The 13,640-nt window shown below is 46.2% G+C and overlaps 1 protein-coding gene across 4 annotated transcripts in view; it reads left to right on the top strand.

Moving 5' to 3' along the window:
* The window catches only part of MOK (MOK protein kinase), a 44,831-nt gene that overhangs the window by 16,115 nt on the left and 15,076 nt on the right, over positions 1-13,640 (top strand). For 3 of the 4 annotated variants that reach the window (XM_027957425.2, XM_042235520.1, XM_015102057.3), the window contains exons 3-4: positions 11,890-11,979; positions 13,276-13,346. The exons of the other annotated variant lie outside the window; for it this stretch is intronic. In XM_027957425.2, the coding sequence (XP_027813226.2) occupies positions 11,890-11,979; positions 13,276-13,346 (161 nt within the window). The remainder of the gene's footprint in view (positions 1-11,889; positions 11,980-13,275; positions 13,347-13,640) is intronic. 4 annotated transcript variants of the gene reach the window in all.

The following is a 13,640-nucleotide window of genomic DNA, read 5'->3' as shown; positions in this document are numbered from 1 at the left end:
TGCGGGGTAGACGTGCTTGCGGACAGCAGGACTTTCCAGCTGCAATTTTGGTGAAGACATAAACACGAAGTACAGGCCAGACAAGACACCTGCGGACCCCGGGACTCCCACGAGGGCTGCCGGCCGGGTCAGAACCATGCAGAGTCAGGGCTGCCCTGGGGACCCAGCCAGCCAGGAGAGGCCACGTGGCCACCGAGGGGCCTTCAGGAGGCAGAGACCTGTAACGTGAGAAGCGCTCCTGGAGGAGGTTAGAGTGGTTTGAGGGCAGTCCTTTGGGGAGGCAGCACTCAGTTTATCTGGAAAAGTGCCTTGGGCTGACCTCAGCCCCTGGGGAGAAGGTGGAGCCACCCGAGGGACGTGGTTCCCACCAGGTCCCGACGCGGAAAGCACCTCGTCCACCCGGCCCTTGGCTTCCCTGTCGTGAGGCGCGGAGCATGGACCGAGGCGGGAAGCGGAAGGCGCCATCACGTGCAGCCCCTGTGATCGTTTGTTCTGTTTCAGAAGCACTTGTCCTAACTTTATTTATTTTTATTTATTTATTATTATTATTTTTTTTTAATTTTAAAATCTTTAATTCTTACATGCATTCTCAAACATGAACCCCCTCCCACCTCCCTCCCCATAACATCTTTCTGGGTCATCCCCATGCACCAGCCCCAAGCATGCTGCATCCTGCGTCAGACATAGACTGGCGATTCAATTCACATGATAGTATACATGTTAGAATGTCATTCTCCCAAATCATCCCACCCTCTCCCTCTCCCTCTGAGTCCAAAAGTCCGTTATACACATCTGTGTCTCTTTCCCTGTCTTGCATACAGGGTCGTCATTGCCATCTTCCTAAATTCCATATATATGTGTTAGTATACTGTATTGGTGTTTTTCTTTCTGGCTTACTTCACTCTGTATAATCGGCTCCAGTTTCATCCATCTCAACAGAACTGATTCAAATGAATTCTTTTTAACGGCTGAGTAATACTCCATTATGTATATGTACCACAGCTTTCTTATCCATTCATCTGCTGATGGACATCTAGGTTGTTTCCATGTCCTGGCTATTATAAACAGTGCTGCGATGAACATTGGGGTACATGTGTCTCTTTCAATTCTGGTTTCCTCGGTGTGTATGCCCAGAAGTGGGATTGCTGGGTCATAAGGTAGTTCTATGTGCAATTTTTTAAGGAATCTCCACACTGTTCTCCATAGTGGCTGTACTAGTTTGCATTCCCACCAACAGTGTAGGAGGGTTCCCTTTTCTCCACACCCTCTCCAGCATTTATTGCTTGCAGATTTTTGGATCGCAGCCATTCTGACTGGTGTGAAGTGGTACCTCGTCGTGATTGATTAGAACACTTACTTTTCTTTTAAAAAAACCCATAATAAGTAAAGATTTTCTAATAAAGTATCACTGAATCAGTCATACTTTCCTCGTTTTTTCCAACGTGTGTGTGTGTGAGAGGGATTGTTGACAGCCAGTTTCACATACTGGCTTTACTTAAAAGGAAATTCACTGTGAACTGGCGGTGTTTTGTGGCTCTTTGATGTCCGGAATCACTGACGGCATCTCCAGCTTAGTTCTGACAGGTGTCTGCCGGCCTGTGTAATCCCAACCCACAGGGAATGGGTTTTGCCTTTTCTCTTGTGAGTTCTCATTTGCTCTTAGACATATGTTGATCGAAACCGACAGGGAACAGGCTTTGCGTTTTCTCTTGTGAACTCTCATTTACTTTTAGACATATGTTGAAAACCATAGGCGACTATAGTCCAGTGCTCCCGTTGTTTATTTGATAGTTGTTCGAGCTAAAGCTGAGCCCGCCCTGGCTGGGGAGAGCACCTTCAGGGTGGCTCCTATGTTCTTGTGGCATCCCCCATCGTTTTCTTCTTTTCCAAACCTCTTTTTTTTTGCTACCGGAATGTCAGCACCTTTAGGTCCTCTCAGCATATATGTACACTAACCTCTCTCTCTTCATTCAAATAACCTGGAGTGCATACTGATGTAAATAAATGCCAAACGACTAAACAAATTGGGATGAGGGGGAAATTTTTTTCTAATTTGTGATTCATAGATACAGAGAGGAATGAGGGAAATGGAAAAATCATCATTAGAATAATCATTTCTGCAGGCAAGATAAATTTATGAATGCTAAAATTAGTCAGCTAAAACTTGAAGGAGAATGGGATTTCTGACAGCCTCAAATGATCTCCTGAATATTTATTAATTACTGTGGTGGTTTTAACTTACGTCCACAAATTGTTTGCTGTTTCTTCCTCCGGGAGGTGGGGCTTAATTTCCTTCCATTTGACTGAGGGCTGGACTTGATGACTTGCTTATAAAGAGTAGAAAATGAAAGGGAAAGATAGTTAACTTTACAGAGAAAAGCCTGGTAGATGCTACTTAACTAAATCATTAATATCAGCGTCATCAGTAATAAGACATCCAAAATCACTGCAGATGGTGACTGCAGCCACGAAATTAAAAGACGCTTACTCCTTGGAAGAAAAGTTATGACCAACCTAGATAGCATATTCAAAAGCAGAGACATTATTTTGCCAACAAAGGTCCGTCTAGTCAAGGCTATGGTTTTCCAGTGGTCACGTATGGATGCGAGAGTTGGACTGTGAAGAAAGCTGAGTGGTGAAGAATTGATGCTTTTGAACTGTGGTGTTGGAGAAGACTCTTGAAAGTCCCTTGGACTGCAAGGAGATCCAACCAGTCCATTCTGAAGGAGATCAGCCCTGAGTGTTCTTTGGAAGGACTGATGCTAAAGCTGAAACTCCAATACTTTGGCCACCTCATGCGAAGAGCTGACTCATTGGGAAAGACTCTGATGCTGGGAGGGATTGTGGGCAGGAGGAGAAGGGGACAACAGAGGATGAGATGGCTGGATGGCATCACCAACTTGATAGGCATGAGTTTGAGTGAACTCCGGGAGATGGTGATGGACAGGGAGGCCTGGCGTGCTATAATTCATGGGGTCGCAAAGAGTCAGACACAACTGAGCGACTGAACGGAACTGATATCACATACCTTCTGATAAATGGCATGGGAAGAGCATGTCCCCTCTGTGATATTCTCTTCCAAAGGTCTGTAACCTCAGCTGATTTATGAGGCTACATCAGGAGAGCCCACACTGAGGGGCATTCTACAAAACACCGGCCCAGCCCTCCTCGAAACGGTGACGATAATGACAAGGATGGGCTGTGGTGCTGTCACAGAGTGGGGGACACGGCCACTTACTTGCAGGGTGGTCTGCTGGATCCCAGGAGAGAAAAAGGCATCAGTGGAAGAACTGGGCAAACCCAAATAAAGTGTCTAGCCTAGTGAGTAGAGTTGTACCAGGGTTCATTTTCGGTTTTGGTAAATGTTATGTGAGATGTTAACATTGGGGGAAGCCAGGTGAGAGGGGCGTTCTTTATTGTTGTTGCAAGTCTTCTGTTAGTCTAAAGTAACTTCACACTTAAAAAACAAATCAGAACAAACAGAAAATAACCAGAGACGATCCGGAATGAGTCATATTGTACGTGGCTTCTAAGGTTGAAAAAGGTATTGCTGTTATTTCTGTTTTACAGGAAGACATGACTGTAGTTTCTAGAAGAAAGGTCTAGAAGAAAGACAGCTGCGTCTGGTGTCACTTCGAGGAGTTTTATTGCTGACCATTTACTGGATATTCCAGTGCCACTGATCCTTGATCCACAAGTTTTCTTCTGTTCTTTGGTTTTCTTTTTCTTTTTCAACCATGAAAATAGTATCTTCAGCTTTTAGAGCTCTGGAATATAATATCTGTCATCATTATAAATCAGTTTAACCTTACTCATTTGAAGAATAATTTTAGGTTCCTTTAAAAATCCATTTCTGCTCTGCTTGTGGTTGAGTGAAACCTCAGAGTCACCTTGCGCAGTTGTGTGGGTGGTGTGGGCAAGGAGAGTCAGTCAGTAACAGAGGCAAGTCACGCTGAGTCACGCAGCCAGGAGGAGCTTGGTTTCGGAGGCTCTGCCCCACCTCCTCCCAGTGTTACTTCCAGCCCTTCCTTTCTGCTCCTCTGAAATAGGAATTGATGGCTTTGGCAGTCACCTTTGCTGATAGGAAGTCAAGGTGAGGTATTATAATAGACCAGTCCATTGGTACTGTGTCGGGAGGGGCGTCTGCAGCTCCTGAGATTTTTCTTCCCTTGGTGGCTCAAAGCCTTAGTTTGGGGACGATGAAGTTAGTTACTTGCATAAGGCCAGCAGCGTGACCCAGTCGCTTTGATCTTTGTTTGCTCTGTCTTCAGAGGGTTCTCCTGCCTATACTCACCAGAAATACACTGTTAATAAGATGCTCTTTTATTTGCTACGACTATATTCTTCCTTTAGAAATGTTGTAACGAAATGGAATGGGTCATTTAAAAAGTCGTTAGTCCTGGTGTTTGTAGGATCTCTCTTTTCGTCCTGAAGCAGTGGGAGAAGCTCGAGCGGATCCTCGCCAGCACAGGGTTACTAGGTGAGGGCAGAACCGACGGCTCTCCCACTTGTAGCTGTGTGGCCGGGGGCAGTTCGTTAATCTCCCTGTGGTTCAGTTTATTTATGCAGTGGGAACAGCCACGGTGTCTACCTCGTAGGGTCATTGGGAGGATTAAGTTAAAGATGCAGGTGAAACGCTTAGCACAGTAATGGGTCAACTTGTCGCCTAACAGTTGGTACAAGTTACTCAGCAAAAGAGTTTGAAGACTATTTGGAAAATTGGGGTACAATAATAAATACGAGTAGCAATACTAAACATGAAGATTACACAGGCTTCCTTGGTGGCCCACTGGTTAAGACTCCATGTTTCCATGGCAGAGAGCACAGGTTCAGTTCCCAGTCGGGGAGCTAAGATCCTGCATGCCTCGTGGCACAGCCCCCCACCCAAAAAAAGTGAAGCTTACAGCAGTTGTCCCGAGCATCTGGTGCCATGCCCAGTCCCCGGGGAGCTGTGTGCACATGTCGTTTAATCCTCCCAGTAGCCCTAGCGGAGAGTCTTCCCTCAAATGAGGGACCCTCCGCTAGAGGGGCGAGCTCCCAGGGCTGCCGATCGCCCCTCAGCCACCCAGGGGCAGAGCGGGGGTGGGAGCCCCGTCTGGGTGGGGCCGGGGGCTATGTCCTTTCAGGGCTCTGCTGCGGGGGCAGTGCAGCGCCTGCTCTTGACTCAGAACACGGCTTTTTCCCAAGTCACATCTCTCAGTGGTCCTCACATTACTTCTACAAAAATAAGTCTTCTGTGTGGGATTCTAAATAAAAACAAAGGCAAGAAACTCATGAGTCACTTTAAAGACTCTTTTACTTAAATAGGATATAATTACAGAATTTTTCAAGTATATACAAAGTAAACAGTAGTATAATGAACCCCAGGAACCGCAGCCACCACCACCAAGCCTGTGATTTTTAATTAATCTGTATAAGTCCATCTGGTCTCCCGCCCCGCTTGGTTGCTGTCGTGATTCAGTCACTCAGTCATGTCCGACTCTTTGTGTCTCCATGAACTGCAGCACGCCAGGCTCCTCTGTCCTTCAGTATCTCCCAGAGTTTGCTAAAACTCAAGTCCATTGAGTCGGTGATGCCATCCAACCATCTCATTCTCTTTCATCCCTTCTCCTCCTGTCCTCAGTCTTTCCCAGCATCAGAGTCTTTTCCAGTGAGTCAGTTCTTCGCATCAGGGGACCAAAGTATTGGAGCTTTAGCATCATTCCTTATAACGAATATTCAGGACTGACTTCCTTTAAGATTGACTGGTTGGATCTCCTTGCTGTCCAAGGGACTCTCAAGAGTCTTCTCCAGCACCACAGTTCAAAAGCATCAATTCATTGTCTAGGTTTGTCATAGTTTTTCTTCCAAGGAACAAGCGTCTTTTAATTTCATGGCTGCAGTCACTGTCCACGTTGATGTTGGAGCCCAAGAAAATGAAATCTGACACTGCTTCCATTGTTTCCCCATCTATTTGCCATGAAATGATGGGACTAGAACCCTTGATCTCTGTTTTTTGAATGCTGAGTTTCAGGCTTTTCGCTCTCCTCTTTTACTGTCTCCACGAGGCTCTTTGGTGCCTCTGTTCTTTCTGCCATTAAAGTGGTGTTATTTGCATTATCTGCATAACGACATTTCTCCCAGCAATCTGGATTCCAGCTTGCAAGTCATCCAGCCCAGCATTTCGTACGATGTACTCTGCATGTAAGTTAAATAAGCAAGGTGACAATATACAGTCTTTATGTACTTCTTTCCCAATTTTGAACCAGTCTGTTGTTCTATGTCTGGTTCTAACTGTTGCTTCTTGTCCTGCATACAGGCTTCTCAGGAGGCAGATAATGTGGTCTGATATTCCCATCTCTTTAGTAATATTCCGCAGTGTGTTGTGATCCAAAGGCTTTAACATAGTCCAGTGAAGCAGAAGTAGATGTTTTTGGAATTCCCTTGCTTTTTCTCTGATACATCATTTGTTGGCAATTTAATCTCTGGTTCCTCTGCCTTTTCTAAATCCAGCTTGCACATCTGGAAGTTCTTGGTTCATGTACTGTTGAAGCCTGGCTTGAAGGATTTTGAGATAATCTTGTCTGCATGTAAATGAGCGCAATTGTATGGTAATAGTAATTTGAGCATTCCTTGGCATTGCCTTTCTTTGGGACTGGAATGAAAACTGACCTTTTCCAGTCCTGTGGCCACTGCTAAGTTTTCCACATTTGCTGGCATGATGAGTGCAGCACTTTGACAGCATCATCTTTTAGAATTTGAAATCTCTCAGCTGGAATTCCATCACCTGCACTAGCTTTGTTTGTAATAATGCTTCCTAAGGCCCACTTGACTTCACTTTCCAGGATGTCTGGGTCTAGGTGAGTAATCCCACCATCCTGATTATCTGGGTCATGAAGATCTTTTTGTACAGTTCTTCTGTGTATTCTTGCCATCTCTTCTTAATATCTTCTGCTTCTGTTAGGTCCATACCACTTCTGTCCTTTATCGAGCCCATCTTTGCATGAAACATTCCCTTGGTATCTCTAATTTTCTTGAAGAGATCTCTGGTCTTTCTCATTCTGTTGTTTTCCTCTTATCTTTGCATTGTTCACTTAAGAAGACTTTCTTATCTCTCCTTGCTATTCTCTGCATTTACTTGGGTATATCTTTCCCTTTTTCCTTTGCCTTTCGCTTCTCTTCTTTCCTCAGCTATTTGTAAGGCCTCCTCAGACAACCGCTTTGGCTTCTTGCATTTCTTTTTCTTGGGGATGGTTTTGGTCACCACCTCCTGTGCAGTGTTACAAACCTCTGTCCATAGTTCTTCAGGCACCTGTCTATCAGAGCTAGTCCCTTGAATCTACTCATCATCTCTACTGTATAATTGTAAGGGATTTGATTTAGGTCATACCTAATGGCCTACTGGTTTTTCCTACTTTCTTCAATTTAAGTCTGAATTTTGCAGTAAGGAGTTTGTGATCTGAGTCACAGTCAGATCCTACGCTTATTTTTGCTGACTGTGTAGAGCTTCTCTGTCTTCAGCTGCAAGGGATGTAGTCAGTCTGCTTTTGGCGCTAACCATTTGGTGGTGTCCATGCGTAGAGTCGTCTCTTGTGTTGCTGGAAGAGGGTGTTTGCTATGACCAGTGTGTTCTCTTGAGAAAGCTCCGTTAGCCTTTGCCCTGCTTCATTTTTGTACTCCAAGGCCAAACAAGCCTGCTACTTCAGATACTTGACTTCCTACTTTTGCATTCCACTTGGTTATTATTGTACATTTCTTTTTTAAAGGCAAAATTTGCATTCATTGAAATGCACATTTTTGAACTGCATGATTTTTGCAAGTGGATATCTCAGTGCACTCACAGCACAGAGCGCTTCTTTCGCCCTCGAGTTCCTTCACGCCGCTTGCTTGGTCCTCCCTCCCCATCCCAGGTGGCCGCTCTTCTGGGTTTTGTTTTGTTTCTCTTTACCCTCTTCTAGAAATTCCTGTTAAATGGAATCTCTCCACTCCTTTAGCACAGCATACATGCAGTCTCTGAGGTTTATCCCTATTGTTGTATCGGCCATTGATATCCTCTTACCGCCGAGTGGTGTTCATTCCAGTCTGTGACTGAAAAACGCCTTGTTTATCTCGTCTCTTGTTGAGGAACTTTTGGGCTGTTTCTGGTTTTGGACCACTATGAATAAAGCTTCTGTAAAATTTCATACAAGGCTTTTTATGGTTATATATATATATATATTTTTTTTTTAGGTCATTACCTGGAAATAGAATCTCTGGGTCACAGGGCAGATGTATATTTAACTTTATAAGAAACAGCCCAACCTTTTTATGAAATGATTATACCTTTTTCCACTTCTACCAGCAAAGAACCCGAGAGCTCTACTTGCTTCATGTCCTCTTCAGCCTTTGGTGTGGTTAGTCTTTTAAATTCTGGCCATTCCAGTGAGCGTGTCCTGTTGCTTCACTGCGTGTGTGTGCTTGAATGTTTATCTGGCTGCGTTCGGTCTTAGTCATGGAGCTCGAGGTCTTCATCACGTCGTGGGGGTCTTTCACTGTGGCGCAGCCTACACACAGGCCCGGTGGCTGTGCTGTGGGCTCAGCACTTTCGGCACGCAGGCTTCGTTGCTCCGCAGCATGCTACTGCTGCTAAGTCGCTTCAGTCGTGTCCAACTCTGTGCAACCCCATAGATGGCAGCCCACCAGGCTCCCCCATCCCTGGGATTCTCTAGGCAAGAACACTGGCGTGGGTTGCCATTTCCTTCTCCAATGCATGAAAGTGAAAAGTCAAAGTGAAGTTGCTCGGTCGTGTCCGACTCTTCACTACCCCATGGACTGTAGCCTACCAGGCTCCTCCACCCATGGGATTTTCCAGGCAAGAGTACTGGAGTGGGGTGCCATTGCCTTCTCCAACTAATTCACTAGTTTAGTATGCGGTAAAATAGCAGAGGCTTTGAATAAGTTGAACTGGCTACTAACAACTAATTTAGTTTTCTCCAGTGATCACTGTTCTAGACCAGGGATTGAACCTCACCTCCTGCATTGGCAGCACGGAGGCTTAACCACCGCACAGCCGGGGGACCCCGTAGCCGGCTTTGCTGGAGGCAGAGGCCCGCCGGCCGGGGGATCCCGCAGCCGGCTCTTCTGGAAGCAGAGGCTCACCACATCCCTGTGTTCCACTCCATGATGTGTTCTGTTTCCAGCAGGGCAGTAAAAAGACAAACACACAGAAAAAACCTGAATGTCACTTGCCCACAAAATCCAAAGCAACTCCAAAGCAAATAAAAGTGGTTACTTTGCAGATTTTTAGGTTTTTTTCCCCCCAAGATCTTTAAAAGCAGGAGCAGAGTTGATTTACATTTGAGCGCACACTGTTGCTTGAACTGAGGCGCACAGAACCCAGTCAGCGTGCCCATCTAATGTTCGCACTCCTTCCTTGGTTCTGAGCGAGTGCCTGGGGAGGCATAAAATGATTCTGTCTGCAATAAGAAAACGTGTTTCAGGGTATCATAGCTGGTTTTCATATTAAAGATGAAAAGAGTAAGTAAATGTCTAAATGACACAGCTGTTTGACTAACTGGTCCTAAAAGACTGATAAATTTTTTTTGTTGTTTTTTTTTTAGATCAGGTGTATAGTTCAAAATTTAGAACTGTCGCTAGCTCCAGTTGGTTTCTGCTATTTCCACCTGAGACTGGGCTTGTTGGTGCCGTCGGCGTTTGGGCCCAGGTTCATCTTTGCAACAGGCCCTGTCCTGTGCACCGTAGGATATTTAGCATCGTCCTTGGCTGTTGCCATTGAATGGAGCAATGACGACTTAAAGTGTCTCTAGTATTGTCCCGTGTCCCTTGGGGGGCAAGGTCCCTTCGGTTGATAACCACTGACTTGCAGCATGCCCTGGGCAGAGGCGTGGCAGGCACTGGTGGGGGGTCTTCAGTGGCCTGGCCCTGGGTCAGGGACTCTGCGGTGTGGGGCTGTGGGGTGAACCATGGGTGCCCTTCCAGTGCGCACCCCAGGGAGGGAGGGAGAGATGCTTGGCAGCCATCGTATAAGCGTCCTCCAAAGAATGCCCTGCTTGATCTTTTCTTCTTCCTCTTGCCTTGTTGGTGTGTGTGTTCCTCTCGTTTGCCCTAAGGAAAATAATCTGTATCTGCCATGTCACTCAGAGGATGGTCTGATGTGGTGTGTTCTCTAGAACCTTAGTTCTAAGGGACGGTGACTTAATATATGTAAGAGAGGACCCTGTGCCCCCAGAAAGTCTGGAAAATGTTGGTTTAAATGAAGGCAAAGTGTTTTCCTTATTTGGTAGGATTTTGAAAGCTTCTAACATCAACTGTAAATTGTCACTCTCTGAAAGGAACTAGATTGGCCCTGTCTCATGTTTCCTCAACATGCATTTATCCACAAAGCGTTTTCCGGAGAAATAAAATTCTGTGGGACATGTTTTGGGAAGTACTGTTCTAGAGTCACCTAGGGGAGGCCAGGGTATGGGCAGGAGCAGGGGGTGGGCTGGGCATTGAGCTGGTCGAGTGGACGGACAGGGTCATGGTATGGTCCCTGCACACCCCAGGACGGCCATCCGTAACAGTTATTAGGCAGTGAAAAACTCAGATTCGAGGCGGGAAGGAGCTACTATCCTGAGCCTCCGGGGTGCGGCCCCACCCCCCTACACAGCATGCTTGGCCCCTTACCCAGCAGTCGTGGGATCCCCCACTCTCTCCAGTAACTGAAGGGTTACAGTCCCGGCTTCAGCAGGGACCCTCCTTAAGGCTGCTGCGCCAGCAAAGTGAGCTGTGTCTTTTCAGGTTGGCTGTGGACCATGGTGTGTAAGTTGCTAATATTTTGAGTATCATCCTGGGTATGAGGGAGGAAACGGGGTGACAGCTAAAAGGGGCCTAAGGCTTTTTGTCAGGAGTACCTTTCTGCTCAGACTGCCCAGGCTCTTGTGTGTCAGGCCCCCATTTGTTGCCTAGCATGAGAGAGACTGGAAATATCCAGCCGTGTTGATTTACAACAGCAGTAATAATATACTATTGGGTATAACCACTCTTTGAATAACCAAACAAATTGCTGAGCTTTACTCTACATGTTGAAAGTTGGTTGGGAATTCCCTGGCTGTCCAGTGGTTAGGACCCGGTTCAACCTTGGGGCCCAGGTTCAATCCTTGGTCTGAGAACAAGAAGCCCATGAGCCACATGGCAAGGCCAGGAAGAAAAAAAAGAAGTTGATGAAACAGTTTTGCCAGTTCAGAGAAAGAATATTTCCAGAATCAGTTTCTCTTGGAGCCGCTGAGATGGAGTCTCTGGTGGATGGAGTCACCCGGCTGGGCCCAGCCCCAGGGAGAGCGCCCTGGCAAGGGTCAGTTGGGAGGCGGGCACAGCCAGCCCTAGGCCATTGGCCTCTATTGTGTTGTTGTGATCTGTGACGTGAACACAGTGGCAGCAGAGCAGCCCCATAAAGAAAAGCCTCAGGAAGACGTGCCTGCTGAGAGAACGCCTCTCCCCAGGTGAAGGACTGTGAAAACGTGTGCAGCCTGCATTAAACAGTAGAAGGAAGCCCGTCTGAACTTGAGATGCTTATTTTCAGATGTTGCTTACATTGCTCTTAGTTCCTATAAACTGACTAATGGAAAATTTTAGTCTCTGTTTCTATATTTATTAATTGTAAGAGAAACTACCAAAGTATTCTTTCAGGAGTTTAGATGGGAAGAGTTTGAATGCATGTCCAAAGCTATAAGAGCCTCGATTTCCTAAAGATAATGTAGAAATGAGATATGCTTATGTTCAGCTGCTGATGGGAGAAATAAAACCTGATAAACTTGCTTGGCGTTATTTGTGTTTGTAACTTGTGATCATGGAGAATAAACAGTGATTTGATAACCCTGACTCTACAGTTGACCTGAATAATAAACTCGTTTGTTTTTACCTGCACAATAGTATTGAGCAAGTGAACAACCTACGTGAGATACAAGCACTGAGATGCCTGAATCCACACCCGAACATTCTCACGTTGCACGAAGTGGTTTTGTAAGTATATCGGGGCTTTAAAAATTATCTAACCTTGATGATAATTGTTAGATCTCTTTTTTAAGAAAGAAAACCATAGTAGACATTTTAAATACTGGCTCTGTAGCTCAGACACGTATTCGGGCCAGTGTCTGCATCCGAGCCCTAAAGGGGAAAGGCCTTCTTTGCAGTGACTCTGTGTCACAGCAGCGAACATCATTCGAACGGTCCCCCTCCCAGAAGCTCAGCTGGGCTTCTGTGGAGGCGGCGGCGGCCCAGGACAGCTGAGTGTGAGCCTGTGGCCCTCTTTCGGGGGCTCCGCTTAGGTCGTCCCTGCAGTTGCCATCTCAGTGCGGCTTCATACAGCCAATTCTCACTGTATCCCACATAACTTCAGGGGGTTTTTTCATTTCTGTTCTAATCAAGAAGGCAGAGCGGAGCTCATCTGGAAGGGCTTGTCTCCCGGGGGCTAGGCTTGGGATCTGGCCTGAAGCTCCGAGAAAGCGCTCCTCAGCAGGAAGCCTGGCCTGTACCACCATCCGGGGAAACCGCAGTCTCTGACCATTGAGCTGGGGGAGGTTTTCATCAGAGAGCTGACCAGTTCTAAACTTAAAATGCAGTGCCTTGTCTTGGCCGCGTGGCCTCCTGGCCCGCGTGGCCTCCTGGCCCGCGTGCCCTGAGGCACGTGTTTGGCCGGTCCGGAGACTGCAGCCTGCACAGGGCCCTGCCTGTGCCAAGTGCTTCAGGGGCAAAGCGCTTCTGTCTGCGGCAGCCCGAGGGACAGTGCGCCTCATCCAGCCCCTCCACAGGTGCCCTGAGGGGCCCGAGGCGACCCTGCAGGGGCGTGGGCATTTACTCCTTTTGCCCCTGGCTGGGTTTTGTATTTCACTCCCCACACTGTGATGTATCTCAGTGACATGGAAGTAATTTAGGTAAATTAAAGCTGAATTTGCAGCCACAGAGCTTGAATTAAGTCCTACTTTCTTTGTTTTGCTTCTCAAACTCCTCAACCTGTTTCTTCTGTCTGAAGATATAATAGTTACTTTCATAATCTCAAGATGCTTTTTTCCCAAAATTGTGGGAGGCCAGCTTTTAGCATTTTTGCCTAAAGTCGTTTTATTATTATTTAAAATTATTTTTACCTAAAATACTGATTGAAAATCAAAACTTCTGCTGTTTCAGTCATTACACTTTGGCCTTTGCTGTGGGAGTGTTTTATGTTTATCAAAAGTGTTTACAAATGAGTTAAATATTTGATGCTTTTTTTCTGATTAATACAAGGAAAAAACCATTTTAAAAACCTGCTTTCTTCTTCAGTGACAGAAAATCTGGTTCTCTCGCACTAATATGTGAACTTATGGACATGAATATTTATGAGCTAATACGAGGTATGTAGAATAATTGGAAAGAGTGTCTAAGATCTTTTAAAGCTTATGGTTCCCATATATTTGTCTTAATTCTCAAAATCATCAGTCACCACAGTTCGGTAGTTGTATATAAGTATGCAGTGCGTGTGTGCTAGGTCGCGTCAATCGTGTCCGACTCTCTGGGACCCAACGGACTGAAGCCCACCAGGCTCCTCTGTCCGTGGGATTCTCCAGGCAAGCATACTGGAGTGGGTTGCCCTTTCCTCCTCCAGGGGATCCTCCCGACCCAGGGACTGAACTCGTATCTCTCGCGTC

The sequence above is a fragment of the Ovis aries genome, chromosome 18, assembly GCF_016772045.2.
Source record: "Ovis aries strain OAR_USU_Benz2616 breed Rambouillet chromosome 18, ARS-UI_Ramb_v3.0, whole genome shotgun sequence".
NCBI classification, from domain to species: domain Eukaryota; kingdom Metazoa; phylum Chordata; class Mammalia; order Artiodactyla; family Bovidae; genus Ovis; species Ovis aries.
This window is presented reverse-complemented; position numbering and strand designations above follow the sequence as displayed.